The 17,653-nt window shown below is 36.1% G+C and overlaps 1 protein-coding gene across 1 annotated transcript in view; it reads left to right on the top strand.

The window, feature by feature from the left end:
- atrnl1b (attractin-like 1b) overlaps positions 1-17,209 on the top strand; it is a 46,778-nt gene extending 29,569 nt beyond the window's left edge. Inside the window, exons 13-20 of the mRNA XM_073827891.1 lie at positions 2,871-2,989; positions 3,079-3,211; positions 5,648-5,835; positions 5,913-6,126; positions 6,246-6,434; positions 11,392-11,610; positions 14,438-14,575; positions 17,112-17,209. Coding sequence (XP_073683992.1) covers positions 2,871-2,989; positions 3,079-3,211; positions 5,648-5,835; positions 5,913-6,126; positions 6,246-6,434; positions 11,392-11,610; positions 14,438-14,575; positions 17,112-17,209 — 1,298 coding nt within the window. The remainder of the gene's footprint in view (positions 1-2,870; positions 2,990-3,078; positions 3,212-5,647; positions 5,836-5,912; positions 6,127-6,245; positions 6,435-11,391; positions 11,611-14,437; positions 14,576-17,111) is intronic.
- Positions 17,210-17,653: the final 444 nt, after the last annotated feature.

Genomic DNA, 17,653 nt, shown 5'->3' with positions numbered 1-17,653 from the left:
AGCCCTCCTTTGCTCTGCAGGACCGCCAGTCTGTTTGATCTTTTGCCACCTGTCAGAACACAACCAATCACACAAAAGCAGCCAAAATGTAGACTTTGGGAGTGAGTGTGTGGACCTCCAGCCAATGGAATATTTGGCTTCATTTTGTTTGATTTGTAATTCAAACCTGAGGTCTTGAGAGGTGCATGCTGGGATAATCCCTGGCAGCGCTTGCTTTGTTTATGGTGCGGGAGTGTTGCAGTGTTTTCTGCACCGCTGTTTGCCACTGTTGAATCTCAAGTGCCACAGCAAATAAAAAAAAAAAAGAGAGAGATCTTGCAGTCTGAATTATATGGTATGAATGAAAAAAAGACTATGTACTATGAAATAATGCCAAGACACTGGCAGGACTCAAACATAAGCACCACAAATTACTACTGTAGTCAGATTCATGAGCAAATGACTCTTATGATCCAGCTAATTAAATTAATCAGTCAAAAATACTTGATTTGAATCATTCACTAAATAAAATAAAAATGAAGTAAGGGCTTTTTAATCAGTTTCTTTGTAAATAAATATTTAAATATTAATTGAAAGCAAATTAACAGTAAATTAAATATTAGAAACCCTCAAATCCTGACCTCAAACCTTGGGTTTCCTTGGTGCAAAAACAACATTTCTAGGATATACTGAAATTCAGTTTTTGCTGTTGGAACAAGCACCCTGCATTTTAAAAGAAATTGACATTGATTTTTAAGAAGGACATTAAGTTGATCAAAAGTGACAGTAAAGACTTTTACATTGTTACAATACCATTTTATTTCAAATAAATGCTCTTCTTTTGAACCTTTTATTCCTCAAAGATTTCTGGAAAAAAATTCACATTGATTTAAACAAAAATGTTAATCAAGCATTGTTTTCATCATTGATAATCTTAAGAAATGTTTATCAATCATGAAATCAGCTTGTTAAATGATTTCTGAAAGATTATGTGACGCTGAATATTTGAGATATGGTTGCAAAAAATGTGTATGTTGCATAACAGGAATAAATCACATTTTTTAAATACAGTATTAAAATATATAAAAATAGAAAAAAATTAAGTTATAATAGTTTTTTCAACATATTGCTGAGCTAATCATATTTGAATAAATAGCTGTAACTATATATATTTGTATTAGTGCTGTGGAATAGATTAATTGCGATTAATCGCATCCAAAATAAAAGTTGCATGTTGCATGTGCAGTGTATATTTATAAGTATATATAAATACACAAACGTGCATGTATATATTTAAGAAATATTTACATGTGTATATATGTAGTCATATTTATACATTATTTATATTACAATACCACTTAAAAGTTTGGGATCAGTAAGATTTTTAATGTTTTTAAAAAATATATAGATGTAAAATAACATTCTTCTATTTTAATATGTGATCAAAGCTACATTTTTCAGCATCATTACTTCGGAAGTGTCACATAATCCTTCAGAAATCATTTTAATATGCTGATTTATTATTAGAATCATCTATGTTGGCAACAGTTGTGCTACCAAATATTTTTTGGAACCTGAGATACTTTTTTCAGGATTCTTTGATGAATAAAGTTATAAGTTAAAAGAAGTTAAAAAGAACAGCATTTATTCAGAATATAAATCTTTTCTAACAATGTAAGTCTTTGCTATCACTTTATATCAATTTAACACATCCTTGCTGAATAAAAGTAATAATGTCTTTCAAAAAAATAAAAATTGACTGACCCCAAACTTTTGAACAATAGGGTATATTGTATAAATAACGTTATTTTTATTTTTACTTTTTATTCATCGAAGAATCCTGAAATAAGTATCATAGGTTCCAAAAAATATTAAGCAACACAACTGTTTCCAGCACTGATAATAAATCAGCATATTAGAATGATTTCTGAAGGATCATGTGACACTGAATACTGGAGTAATGATGCTGAATAATTCAGCTTTGATCACAGAAATAAATATAATTTTTAATGTATATTAGAATAGAAGAACATTATTTTACACCGTAATAATATTTCAGAATATAATTTATCAAAAATGTGCATTAAATACAAAAAAAGAGAAATCCTGTGAAATATTATTACGATGTAAAATAATCATGATTAATCGTTTTGACGGCAGTAATTTGTATATAAATTTGTGTGTATGTGTATATAACAAACACACACACACACACACACACACACACACACACACACACACACACACACACACACACACACACACACACACACACACACACACACACACACACACACACACTTTACTGCAATAAAATTCTTTTGAATGCGCTTATTTAACTACACCTTGTCATATAATGATCTTTTTAGTAAGTGAGTGTTCAATAACTGCTCTGAGTTCATTTCTGATGCCCTAATTCGTTAAAATGATTTAAACTGCTGTAGATTCAGCAGCTGTGCAAAAAATGTTGTGATCCGTCATGTGTAAAAGAGAGCTTTTTAAGTCTAGCAAAAGGGGAAACAAATGTTTCTGTAGTGAAGTAAGCACATGGAGACACTCATTATTATTGAATAAAGGATTGTCAAAAGAAAGAGAGGTAGAACAGAGGCGTCTTTCATTCTTTACATAAGCCACACTGTTTGAAGTCTTGCGATTAGAAGTAAATGGGGAATGGAAGGTGTTTGAAGTGCTAAATGTTTCTCTTCTACTTTGGTTAAAGGTCTGATATGAGAGTTGGCTGTGGAACAGCTTAGATCTCTCTCTAGATTAATGTATGCCTCACAACTGTTGGATATTAATACTAAGGGCCGTGATTTCCCTTTAGACTAGACTTTTTGCATCTCTGCCTTATGTTTCTACTTTGTCTCTTTTTCCATCTGTCTCTGCTGTAGCCACAGTGGATGAGAGATGTTACCGCTTCTCAGACTGCACCAGCTGTACCGCCAACACTAATGGATGTCAGTGGTGTGACAGCAAGAAGTGCATCTCAGCTCTCAGTAACTGCACTTCTGTAAGTCGACCTGCAGAGGGCACCGGTGTTACATGACACAATTCTTTGCACTAGTGTGTGTTGATATCTCTTTTGCCTTTTTTTACTAGACTGTGAAGAACTTCACCAAATGCCCAATCAGAAATGAGCAGATTTGCAGCAAGATGGCCAACTGCAAAAGCTGCTCCCTTAACCTCAGCTGCCAATGGGATCCTCAACAGCAGGAATGCCACACCCTTCCTGGTAAGAATGACAGAGGATATTAAAAGAGATATTTGTGACCCTGTAGTAATAGCCAGCAATGCATTGTATGGGTCAAATTCATCAATTTTTTTTAATGCAAAAAATCATTAGGATATTAAGTAAAGATCATGTTCCATATTTTGTAAATTTCCTACCACAAATATATCAAAACTTAATTTTTGATTAGTAATATCCATTGCTAAGAACTTAATTTGGACATCTTTAAAGGCAATTTTCGCGATTCTAGATTTTCAAATAGTTGTATCTCAGCTAATTATTGTCCTATCCTAACTAACCATACATTAGTGACTTATTTATTCAGCTTTCAGATGATGTATTGACCCTTTCAGATGAAAAATAGACCCCTATGACTAATTGTGTGGTCCAGGATCACATTTTATTTTGTGAAAAGAGACTGAAAGCCATAATTAGGCTTGTTAGGCATTTTTTACACGTTATACAACAAAATTAACTTTAAACTGTCAAAACATGAGTCCATAATCTAAAATAACACTTTCTCCAATTATTTGTATTCCTAGATTAATTTTATTCAGTTGAGCTAGCCGCAGTGCATTTTGGGTTTACAGTGGGGATCGTAATTATTTGTTCCCCTGCTGATTTTGTACATTTTCCCGCTGAAAAAGAAATGACCAGTCCATAATTTTAATGGTAGGTTTATTTTAACAGTGAGAGACAAATAACAACAACAAAAAAAAGTTATAAATTGATTTGCATTTTAATGAGTGAAATAAGTATTTGATCCCCTATCAATCAGCAAGGTTTCTGGCCCCGAGGTGTCTTTTATACAGGTAACAAGCTGAGATCCTAATTTCAGATTGTTACCTGTATAAAAGACACTTGTCCACAGAAGCAATCAATCAATCAGATTCCAAACTCTCCAGAATGGCCAAGACCAAAGAGCTGTCCAAGGATGTCAGGGACAAGATTGTAGACCTACACAAGGTCTGTCTCTGTCTGGGACTCAATACAAGATTTCATCTAGTAGAGTTTCAGTGATCATGAGAATGGTGAGGAATCAGCCCAGAACTACACGGGAGGATCTTGTCAGTGATCTCAAGGCAGCTGGGACCATAGTCACCAAGAAGACAATTGGTAGCACACTACGCTGTGAAGGACTGAAATCCTGCAGCGCCCTGCTCAAGAAAGCACATGCACAGGCCCATCTGAAGTTTGCCAATGAACATCTGTATGATTCAGAGGAGAACTGGGTGAAAGTGTTGTGGTCCGATGAGACCAAAATCAAGCTCTTTGGCATCAACTCAACTCACCGTGTTTGGAGGAAGAAGAATGCTGCCTATGACCCCAAGAACACCATCCCCACTGTTAAACATGGAGGTGGAAACATTATGCTTTGGGGGTATTTTTCTGCCAAGGGGGCAGGACAACTGCACCGCATCAAAGGGAGGATGGACGGGGTCATGTACCGTCAAATCTTGGGTGAGAACCTCCTTCCCTCAGCCATGGCATTGAAAATGGGTTGTGGATAGGTATTCCAGCATGACAATGACCCAAAACACATTGCCAAGGCAACAAAGGTGTGGCTCAAGAAGAAGCACGTTAAGGTCCTGGAGTGGACTACACCTTAATGCCATAGAAAATCTGTGGAGGGAGCTGAAGGTTCAAGTTACCTTAATGACTTGGAGAGGATCTGCAAAGAGGAGGGTGGACAAAATCCTTTCTGAGATGTTTGCAAACCTGGTGGCCAACTACAAGAAACGTATGACTTCTGTGACCGCCAAGTACTAAGTCATGTTTTGTGAAGGGGTCAAATACTTATTTCTCTCATTACAAATACAATGTTTTTTTGTTGTTATTCTGCCTCTTAGTGTTCAAATAAACACTATCATTACAATTATAGACTGTTCATTTCTTCGTCAGTAGGCAAATTTACAAAATCAGCAGGGGATCAAATAATTATTTTCCCCATTGTATATATTGGCCAAAAGAAGATATCTTGCTTACTTTAAAATGTTGTTTAGGATGGAAGGTCACTTTTTTTTTTTAAACAGAAACCCCCTCTCTTCCCTCCACTATCTATTTATTTGTAATCTACCTAAATATCTTCATTAATTTGTATTGTACATTATTTCTTAGTGTCTGTGCTCTTTGTAAATTTTGACCTATAGAAACCTCAGATTCACAACACCTTTTGTCTTCTTTAAATTGTAAATTTGCTAAACGATTCAGTCTGATTGTGCTTGGCATTTTCCACAGTGGAAATTTCTTTAACCGGCCACTTTGCTTAAATTAGCTATTGGTCCTTTTAGAGCTTCGCTCGTTTCTAAAGAGTAATTTTCATTATGTTAAGAGCTCTCCTGCTGTCTCTGAAGAACAGAGATCAAACAGAAATAGGAAGAAATATGAGGCTTGACTTAAAAGCTCCTAATTCCTCTATATCTCCTGACCTCTCTCTAGCCCAGCTGTGTGGAGACGGCTGGAGCAATGTTGAGGAGGCCTGTCTGCAGATCAACTCCAGCAGAGAGAGCTTTGACAATGCTCAGCACTACTGCAAGAACCTAGAAGGAAATATTGCCTCTCTTACCACAGCCAAGCAGGTGGAATTTGTGCTTGAAGAGCTGCAGAAATACCAGCAGAAGGGGAAGGTTGGTGTCAAATAATCATGATTGATGCAGTCTAGTCCCTAATTTTGTTCCTGTGACTCATTGCGTTTGTCCCGCAGAAACTTTCCCCATGGATTGGCCTAAGGAAGATCAACGTGTCATACTGGGGCTGGGAGGACATGTCTCCGTTCACTAACACCTCTCTGCAGTGGCTGCCTGGTGAGCCCAATGACTCAGGCTTCTGTGCTTACCTGGAGAGAGCTCAGGTCTCTGGCCTCAGGGCGAATCCCTGCACCGCAAACACAGATGGCCTCATCTGTGAGAAACCAGTCGGTGAGTTTCTGTTTCACTCTTCTATTCCCTTTTATTTTATAGTGGAAACCTGGAAATAAGCAAATAAGATCTAAAGCGTTCACTTTTCAGTAACCTCATACATATTTTCTCCCTTGCAGTGAGCCCGAACCCGAATGCCCGCCCGTGTAAGACGCCCTGCTCCCTGCGTACCACTTGTGAGAACTGTACCAGCCAGGCCATGGAGTGCATGTGGTGTGGAAGCACCAAACGCTGTGTGGACTCCAATGCCTACGTCATCTCCTTTCCCTACGGCCAGTGTCTGGAGTGGCAGACGGGAGACTGTGTGTGTGAGTGTCCACATTTACATATAGTGGCCATCACTGCTTATAAGCTGCTGCAGGGAGAATCTGTTTTTTTTCTATTTTCAGCTGATTTTGAGGGGAAAAAAGAAAGTAATGTAACAGTAAAATGTGTTAAATGGGGCTGAGAGTACTGCACTATTATTGGTAATCATATGTGACACTGGACCATAAAACCTTAAGTAGCGGGGTATATTTGTAGCAATAGCCAAAAATACATTGTATGGATCAAAATGATAGATTTTTCATTTGAGCCAAAAATCATTAGGTCATATGTTGCATTGAGATGTTTTGTAAATTTTCTACCATAAATAACAACTTTAAAGGCGATTTTCATCAACCCTCAGATTCCTCAGATCAACGGAAAGCTTATTTATTTTGCTTTTAGAACATTTTGAGAAAATTGACCGTTATGTCTGGTTTTGTGGTCCAGGGTCTCACAAATGGTGGAGAATGTGTAGAACTTGGTAACTTTGTAATGATCAAAGGTTTGAGGTCTGTAAGATTTTTCTTTTTGAAAGAACGAAATGAATACATTAATTCACCAAGAATGCATTAAATTGAGCAATGGTGATAAAGACATTTATAATGTTACAAAAAATTTATATTTCAAATAAAAGTCTTACATAAAAAATGTTGGGCACCAAATCAGTAAAATAAAATAGCTTCTGAAGAGTCATGTGACACTGAAGACTAGAGTAATGGCTGCTGAAAATTCAGTTTTGCCATCACATGAATAAATGTAATTTAAAATGTTTTAAATTAATAAAATAATATTTTAAAATGTAAAACTATTTTACAATTTTCTGTATTTTTACTGTATTTTTGAGCAAATTACTGCAGGTTCTTTCAAAAGCATTTTAAAAAGACTTACTGACCCCAAATGTTTAAAGTTTTGGTAGGGTTTATTTTTTAATATTTTTATTTAAAAATGTTAATGAATTAGTTCACTCCAGAATTAAAATTTCCAAATAATTTACTATAATTCACCCCTATGTCATCCAAGATGTTCATGTCTTTATTTTATCAAAGGTTTTTGAGGTATACATTCCAGGATTTTTCTCATATAGTGGACTTGAGCAGGTTAAAGTCCAAACTGCAGTTTCAGCCTGGCTTCAAAAGGCTCTACATGATTCCAGCTGAGGAATAAGGGTCTTATCTAGTGAAACGATTGGTCATTTTTGAACTTTTTGAAACTGCAGTTTGGACCTTCAACTCGTTGGCCACCATTGAAGTCCACTATATGGAGAAAGATCCTGGAATGTTTTCCTCAAAAACCCCAGTACATCATCAGGAAATTTAAATTTAGGAGTAAACTAATCCTTTAATTAGGATTAATTGTTCTTTATAGAAATACTTGATTGTACATACAGTGCTGAGACCCTCGAAATGAAATCTGAATTACAAGAGCTGTTTTCTCAATAAACCCCTTAGCCTTGTTTCTTGGAAGGGCTTCAGCTTGAGTACACCCTTTATCAGTGATGAGAAAGTTGCACTGCGGAGCCTTTCAGAGAAAGATAGAACCAATCAGTGCCTGTCAGCGGCCTTGGTTGTGTGGGTTCTTCATCTCTATCAGATCTGTTGTTTCATCCCATTAGCTGAACTGCTTGGCCTCTGATCCGCCTGTAATGTGCAATTAGTGTTTCAATTTGTCTGCCTAAGCATTCGCTTATCCCTCTTGGCCGTTCAAGAATGGATTCTTATGGCACGCGTCAACACGCTAAGTGATAAAAACTTTAAGGAAACGGCATAATTTGGCATAAACGCTCTTCAGGGAATATTAAAAAAGAAGGCTTGACATCTCTCAAATAGCTTAATGTACCCAATTTTTCACTTTTGCTTGATGTGTAGTTCACATTTACATTTAGTGTGTTTAAAATGCAACTTGTTTGCTGACTATTTATTTGCTACACAGCTGTTATGCCATCTTTGTCCTTCAGACTAAAGGCCTTAAGTTCTCATAATGTCTTATTTCACCCTATCAGACGGTGAGGTAAGCATTCAGGGGACATACGGACACTCTGACTGTAGTCTGTTTTTATGACAGGCCCAGACTTACTGATAGAACTTCCATTATGTTCAGTCTGATGGAAAATGAATTAAAAGCTCTCTGCCAGAAGGAGGTGGTACGATTCTGCAAATCTGTCTGGCTCAGGAAACCTTTTTGTCACCAAAATGTATCTCTCTGTCCGAGTGATGGTTACTTAACGTTTCAACTGCTCCACCATAAGCCTCGGCCTGTGTCAGTGCCATTTTAAAGATCTATTTCTGCTTCACTTTTTTCTTGCTGTTTTTTTGGTCTTTTTCTCTTCAGGGTGCTTTGTCTCTGTCGGAGCATGCTTGGATGAGTTTGACTCACACTTGTGAAGGTGTGCGTCTTTTATATATATTTTTTTTAGCTGGCAATGATTTGCACTGGGATGTGGGGAGCTTGTGTGTGTCGACCTCCATATTGTAACAGTCTGATAAATTCGATCTTAAATCTGGCGGCTGCCGCCACTGCTTGGGTGGGCTGAAGGTCATTTGTTTACAGTCGGTTTATACCATGTCCTTGTCACATTGCCGGAGATCTACTGTTTGACTCGTCTCTCATCTTTCTTGGTTTTTCTTTCTCTCTCCACAGTTGACTGTTGGCGTGGCCACATTAGGTATTGTATAAATAAGGGGTTTAGTTCAGGAATTTCACACATTTATGAGTAAAAATTTTGTATTTAACGAGGAACTAAGCAGGATGTGTGTTTTTTAAACCTGTATGACTTTCTTCTGTGGAACATAAGAGATATTTTGAGAAATTTTAGTGTTTTTTTTCCCATATAATGTTAGTCAAGTAACTAAAACTGTTTGTAGAAGAATAAGGAAACTCATACAGGTTTGGAATGACTTGAGGGTGAATAAATCTGACCCTGGACCACAAAACCAGTCATAAGCAGCAAGGGAAATTTTTGTAACAATTCCTACCGTAATTTTATCAATACTTTAATTTTGTTTAGTAATATGCATTGCTAAGAACTTAATTTGGACAACTTTAAAGGTGATTTTCTCAATGTTTAAAAATGTTTGCACTCTCAGATTCCAAATTTTCAAATTGTTGTATCTCGGCCAAATATTGTCCTGTCCTAACAAACCATACTATCAGCTTTCAAATGATATATCTCAAACGTCAACAAAATAACCCTTAAAAATGTTCATCTTTGGAACACAAATTAAGATGTTTTTGATGAAATCCAAGACCTTTTTTTTATTTATTTTTTTGTGCACAGAAAGTATTTGTCATGGCTTCATAAAAGTAAGGTTGAACCACTGATGTCACTGTTGCCGTCTTTGCATGGTCGGAAAGCTCTCGGATTTAAATCTTAATTTGTGTTCAGACGATGAAAATTTTTAAGGGTTATTTTGTTGACGTTTAAGAACGAAAATCTTAATTCAAATAAGAATTGACTTTTATTTTAAGTAATACTTTTATTTTAAATAAATGCAGATAGCTTTTCTATTTATCAAATACTCATTTTTTTTAGCTATTTATTTATTTTGCTTTAGTACAATAACAATAATCAAAATAATTATGTTGTCTCTGCAGTATCACTCTTAATATTTTTGCACACTATAGTTGTTTTTTTAAACAAGAAAATATATAGCTGCTTTCATGTTTTAGAAAAGGGGTCCCTCACGAGAGGATCATTATATTTGAGAGTTCTTGGCATAAAAAGTTTGAATATCCTTTACTTTTGAGTTCCTTAGTTTACAGTTGAGGTCAAAAGTTTACACCAAAATGTCAAAAAATGACCCTTATGACTGGTTTTGTGGTCACAATTGATAACAGAACCCATGAGACGTTTTTGATAAAATCCGAGACCTTGTTTTTTGTGTGTGTGTGCGTGCACGGAAAGTACTTTTTCATAAAAGTAAGGTTAAACCACTGATGCCACATGGACTTTTTTTTTAACAATGTCCTTACTACCTTACTACCCTACATGGTAGTACTGTTGCCATCTTTGCATGGTCAGAAAGCTCTCGGATTTCATCAAAAATATCTTAATTTGTGTTCCAAAGATGAACAAAAATCTTACGGGTTTGGAACGACATGAGTTTGAATAAATAATGACAGCATTTTTATTTTTTAGGGTGAGCTATCCTTTTTAGAATGACAAGTGACTGTGGAGGAGGAGTAAAATTATAGGGCTTTGTGATCTTAATTTTGAAGGATTGCAAAAACAGATTTTTTGGGGGTTTCAGTATTGATCAGTGAGTCTTACAAAATAAGACCAGAAAGGTGGCAACATGGGATCAGTTTTGATTTCATATGATTTTAAAACCAGTGATATCTGCAAGCTGAAGTCCCAGTGACTTCTTTTAATTTGCGGGGTGCTGATAAGTTTAAGTCTGTAAACCCATGGACTTCAGTATTTGAATCAGCAGGGATGTATTTTTATTCCCAGATTTGTCTCATCTGTTTTCCATGCCTAACCCGTCTAGACATCCTCTCACTTCTAAACAAATGATTTTTATTGCATGCCGAATCAAATCATATGGTGCTGTTGAGGATCTGTCAGCTCCTGCAGTTGAAAATCCATGAACTCCTGCCAGCATAATGACTAACATTGTGCTTTTTCACTGTTATTGCTGCCATCATGTTGACCCTGAACACACTTTACGTGTAATGCTGCTTGTTGTGAGGACTGAGATCCTAAGAGATGTGATTTGGCTGCCAGGGAGGTGGATCAAACCGAAAGAGGCTGACGCATATGGCTCTGATGTGCTCTTTAGGGAGAGTGAACTTTCTGGTGGTATTTGAGAGCATATTACGCAGTCAGTGGAGTGATATGCCCCGTGAGAGCTTGAAAGTATCATTTTAAGTGTGTCTTTGTTGTTTCTCATTGTTTATTTCTCAGAATCTGCTTTCTTTTCACTTCAGCCTCTCATCTTTTTCTTTTCTCTGTCATTGCAGCTCAGAACTGCTCTGGTTTGCGTACATGCGGTCTGTGTCTGGAGCAGCCTGACTGCGGCTGGTGTGGGGACCCTAGTAACACCGGTCGAGGGCAGTGCATGGAGGGTTCATATCGCGGACCCATGAAAAGCCCATCCAAATCTAGCCAAGACATGGTGCTGGAGACGGGGCTCTGCCCAAAAGAGCGGGGCTTTGAATGGGCCTTCATCCAGTGCCCTGGTGAGAACCACCCACGTTTAGACAATCACATGCACACTTGACCTTTAAAGAGCAAATTTGTTACACCAGGGGTTTCAAACTGCGAGCCAGGGACCCCCTGAGGGCACAAAGCAGTGCAAGATGATCTGGAAAAAAAAAATGATGGGAAAGAAGTACTAGATGTATGTTCTGGGCTATCATAGTTAACGTATACAGTAGTCAACATTTGAAGTGGATCATAACCTTTCATCAAAGTTGTCCTAAAACCAAAACAACACCCATTCTTGTTTTAGGACAACTTTGAACTTTTTTGATACAGTTCAAATGTTAACTACTATATATATTTAAAGCATTAGCTCACCCAAAAATATAAAATTCTGTCATGAATTACTCAGGGTCAGAAGGCTCTCGGATTTCATCAAAAATATTGTATTTTGTGTTCCAAAGATCTACAAAGGTCTTACAGGTTTGGAACGATATGAGGGTAATTAATGACAGAATTTTAAATTTTGGGTAAACTGTATCTTTAAGAAATGAATGAATTGTTTAGTGTGATAGTAAATAATAAGTGATAGAGTTTTAAAACTGATCAGATGTAATGAGGTTAATGGCAGTAATTTTATCAACGGTCCTAGTTTTTTAACAGTAATAAAAAAATATATATATATATTTAATTTTTTGGTGTACACTACCATTCAAAAGTTTGTATGATCTTATAAAAAAAAATATCTAAATTGGCATTTTTTTTGTAAATAATACTTTTATTTTTTTATTTTATAAATGCAGATAGCTTTTCTATTTATCAAATAATCCTGAAAAAAGTATCCTGTTTTTAATTATTTATTTATTCTGCTTTAGTACAATAACAATATAAAAAATAATGTTGTTGTCTCTGCAGTATCACTCTTAATATTTTTGCACAATATAGTTTTCAAAAGAAGAAAATATAAAGCTGCTTTCATGTTTTAGGAAAGGTATTCCTTTGAAAGTTCTTGGCGTAAAAAAGTTTGAATATCCTTTACTTTTGAGTTCTTTAGTTTACAGTTGAGGTCAAAAGTTTAAACCGTCCTTTTAGAATCTGCAAAATGTTAATTATTTTACCAAAATAAGAGGGATCATACAAAATGCATGTTATTTTTTTATTTAGTACTGACCTGAATAAGATATTTCACATAAAATACATTTACATATAGTCCACAAGAGAAAACAATAGTTGAATTTACAGGGCTCGAAACATATGCTCCCAAAATTTAATCTGCGCGACCTCAAATTATATTTGGGAGCATTTGTGCGAGTAATTGTTGTGGTGCGACTTACTTTCATTTCTTTACAAAACTTTGGCTAGCCTAACTACTGCACAGACTGTTGTGAGCTGATGCAGTGACAGGTTCGCCGTTCTCTCTTTTGATTTTGGACAATTAAAAGGTCTCCACAATCTGCTTTTGAAGAAATCTACATTTCGTGCTACAGCGAGCATTCTGTCAGATACAATTATGCCGCCTCCGTCTCAATATAAAATTCACATCAGATGATAACTCAGCGACAGAGTTCCACTCACACAGGGGCGTAATTTGCACTCGGGACACACTTTTCAAAATCCCATGATGTCCTCCCACTTTCAAATGGTTTTGTTACAGTAATCTCTTGTATTGTAGAATGCACATTCAGCACCGTCGAGAGTTTCGCGGGATCGTTAAAACGAAACCAAAACGAATTGCTTAAGATGTAAAATAAATATATAAAAAAGGCTTTCAGAATCAGCCCATTTGCTTGTAAAACATCTGCATTCAGAATTGACCATGAAGAATCAAGATCGGCGCATTACTAAAACGAAATTAGGTGCTCCTAAAATTTTTTGGTGCTCCTAACTTTTTGAAGTTGGGAGCACCAGTGCTACCAAGTAAAAAAGTTAATTTCGAGCCCTGATTTATAAAAATGACCACGTTCAAAAGTTTACATCCCCTTGATTCTTAATACTGTGTTGTTACGTGAATGATCCACAGCTGTGTTTTTTGGTTAGTGGTAGTTGTTGGTGAGTCCCTTGTTTGTCCTGAACAGTTAAACTGCCTGCACTTCCTGCAAAATCCTTAATGTTCCACAAATTCTTTGATTTTCCAGCATTTTTGTGTATTTAAACACTTTCCAACAATGACTGTATGACTTTGAGATCCATCTTTTCACACTGAGGACAACTGTGGGACTCATATACAACTATTACAGAAGGTTCAAAGGCTCACTGATGCTCCAGAAGGAAAAAACGTACTTTAAGAGCTGGGGGATGAAAACTTTTGAACAGTATGGAGATGTGTACATTTTTCTTATTTTGCCTAAATATCATATTTTTTCATTTAGTACAGTGGATACAGAAGATACTTAAATGTTTCACGGTAAGACAAAATAAGTTAAATTTAATTCAAATTCTATCTTCAAATTCAAATTCAGTTGCATGTGAGTTCCTCAGTTGTCCTCAGTGTGAAAATTTGGATCTCAAAATCATACAGTCATTGTTGGAAAGGGTTCAAATACAGAATTTGTGGGACCTAAAGGCAAGAACACAGTATTAAGAATCAAGGGGATATAAACTTTTGAACGGAGTCATTTTTATAAATTCAACTATTTTCTCTTGTGGACCACATGTAAACATCTTTTACGTGAAATATCTTATTCAGGTCAGTACTAAATAAACAATAACATGCATTTAGAATGATCCCTATTATTTTGGTGAAATAATTTACTGTTTTGCAGAATCTAAAAGGGGATGAAAACTTTTGACCTTAACTGTATATAACACTGTGAGTTATCTCTGACATTAAAAATTAAAAACTGACAATCAACTTTTATCTTCCAGCATGCCAGTGCAATGGCCACAGCACGTGTGTGAATGGCAGCGTGTGCGAGCAGTGTCGTAACCTCACCACCGGCCTTCACTGCGAAACATGCTTGCCCGGATACCACGGAGACCCAACCAATGGCGGAAAGTGCCAAGGTGAGAATATCCACACCTGCTACTAACAGTGCATTTTAGGCTTAGTAATAGAGAAAAGAGCACTCTGGGAAATAACTGTTGAGGTCATAGAGGTGGTTGCACTGCCAGAGGTGAGGGGTAGGATCACACATAGGCATGCACTCACATTTTGTTCTCTGTTGCCCTGGAGATGTCAGTTTACAGCATTCTAGGTGAAACAGGATATGCTGTCATAGACCATTATGCTCACAGATTTGAGACAACACCCCCACCAGGACTTTAACACTAAGAGCCTAGCGATCACAAAATGTGTGTTAGTTTAGACATTTTAAAAGTGTGGTCCTTAGAGGTCTTATGGTCTTTTTATTTGACAGCATATTTTTTGTATATAAATGGATTTGTTGTGTTCCTCAATGTTTTTTGTGAAATTTTTGCCCAAGGCCGTCTTTATTTTAATACTTGATGGCACGTCAATCCTGAAACTGTGCCCTGCAAACATTAGGCACTATCATAATTCCCATGTTTTTGAGAAATATGATATTCATATTCTTTCTTAAAAGTAGAGCAGCTTACAAAAGATGTTCATATGCATATCAGCATAGACCTTTGATATACGACCCACAGGATGCTGGGATTTAGAGACAGCATAGAATTGGTCCTATACATGCTGTCATGTGTGTTAAGCATTGTGGACAAAAGCCTGTCAGAGCTCAATGATCTGCAGTTATGTTAGTGCAGCGTGAAGAGCGTGTGTAGAATTAAAGCTTATTTTAGAAATAATTATAGTCCACTGCTCAAAAAAGGCGGAAATAGATTTCAGAGATAAAAGGCTGTGGCACTTAAAGCTAGTGTTTTTGTCAGTGGCAAAAATCTGAACGGAGAACCTGTATCACAGAGTTTTAGAACCGGTGATCTTGAAGGGAGTCATATAGTAATGCTTTGAAATAAGAGTTAAAGGAATAGTTGACCCAAAACTGAAATTCTGTCATTAGTAATCACCCTCATTTTGTCATTCCAAACCCGTAAGACCTTCATTCATCTTTGCAACACAAATTGAGATTTTTTTAAATCTTATTTTTAGCCTTTTGACCCTGCATAGACAACAGTGCAACTGACACATTTAAGCCCAGAAAGTCCATCAGTGGTTCAACCGTAATGTTATGAAGCTTTTTGTGGACAAAGAAAAGTAAAATAATTATTTTATTCAACAGAAAGTTGTCAGATTTTATCAAAATAATGTGTTCCAAAGATGAATGAAGGTCTTACGGCTTTGGAGCTTTGAGTAATTAATGACAAAAATTTCATTTTTGGGTGAACTATCTATTTAAATGAAAAACAAATATTTAAAATGCCCTTTAAATGTCATGTAAAATGCTTTAATCTTTCATCTCCTTAAAATATCTCACTGACTCCAAACTTCTGAACAATAGTCTATGTTATAAAACACGCAAATATATTACATAAAATACAGATTTTTGTAAGTAAATGTATAAAATTTAATTTCAATTCAAATCTATTTAAAACGTTTTTTTTGTTGTCTCTGCTTAGCCAGGATTATGTAATAGTTTTATTTTCTAGTGCACGCAGTATAAAGAGAATTTCCTATTATGTTTGTTCATTGACCTCTGTGGCTAAGGTTCATAATTTATTATTTTGATTTGCATCATTGACGTTGCCTGAGGACAGTAACAAGATGTTCTCATTACATGTAATGCAGCCAAAACTCACTTCTCTGTGAACAAAATCTGAGAACAGAGAGGGACCACCTATGAGATGATCTCACTGTTTTTTTTGTCAGCTTGTTTGGCCTGAAGTATAGATCCAACAGATGTACTGAACACTGATGAGACTGATTTGAATTTAAATCTTTGAGTTAAAGTCAATTGTATTTATTTGTTATCTTTAATATTATATGGTGTCACAGAATTTGTTTCCCAGAATTGCTGTTTGCTCTGTAGGTTGAAATCAACATATTTTATTTAAATTGCCACATGTGCATTTTTCATTCACTAAATATGACCCTGGACCACAAAACCAATAAGTAGCATGGGTATATTTGTAGCAATAGCCAACAATACATTGTATGTTTAAAAATTATCGATTTTTCTTTTATGCCAAAAATCATGAAGATATTAAGTAAAGATCATGTTCAATGTACACATTTTGTAAATGTGCTACCATAAATATATCAAAACTTAATTTGTGATTGGTAATATGCATTGCTAAGAACTTCATTTGGACAACTTTAAAGGCGATTTTGTCAATATTTCGATTTTTGCACCCTCAGATTCTATTTTCAAATAGTTGCATCTCAGTCAAATATTGTCCTATCCTAACAAACCATACATAAATGGAAAGCTTATTTATTCTTTCAGATGAAAAAAAAAAAGTACCTTTAAGACTGGTTTTGTGATCCAGGGTCACACATAGTATCTAAGCTGCTGTCTCGTACTTCTCTGTGTTTGTTCTTACACAATGTTTTTCTCTCTTTCCTTTCCCCTTCTGCTAATCTTCATCCCCCCTCCCATTTCTGTCCGGTTCCCTTTTTCTTTTATAGCCTGTAAATGTAATGGCCATGCCAACGTCTGCCAGGTACTGACGGGCAAATGCTTTTGCACCACCAAGGGTATCAAAGGCGACCAATGCCAGCTGTAAGTACCTCTGCTGCATACAAAGTTTTTGGAATCAGAACCAAACCAGTGCAGGAAGATTCTCTGGAGAGTGATTATCAATAATTATCAAAAAAAAAAAAGGGGGTGCCAAAATATTTGAAAGGGGCAGGGACACTTTTAGTAAAATGCCTATAACTCCTGAACGGAATGAGATTTCTTCACCAAACTCAGAACAGTTATGTAAGAGCTCAATCTGAAGTCACAGGACAAAAAATTGTGGAGCTTGGTGGGGCTATAAGAGGGGAAAAAACATAAAAATGGCTATACCTACGCAGCCATTTGTCCTATCAACATAAAAAAATAACCAAGCATGCTCTTAGTCCAAAGTACCACAGTGTCTGTAAGGACATTTGTGTATCTCAGAAAAACATGGCCGCCACTGGCGATGAAGTTTGAGCACCTATTAGACAAGGATAACGGAGGCTGA

Source organism: Garra rufa, chromosome 22 (assembly GCF_049309525.1).
Source record: "Garra rufa chromosome 22, GarRuf1.0, whole genome shotgun sequence".
NCBI lineage: Eukaryota > Metazoa > Chordata > Actinopteri > Cypriniformes > Cyprinidae > Garra > Garra rufa.
This window is presented reverse-complemented; position numbering and strand designations above follow the sequence as displayed.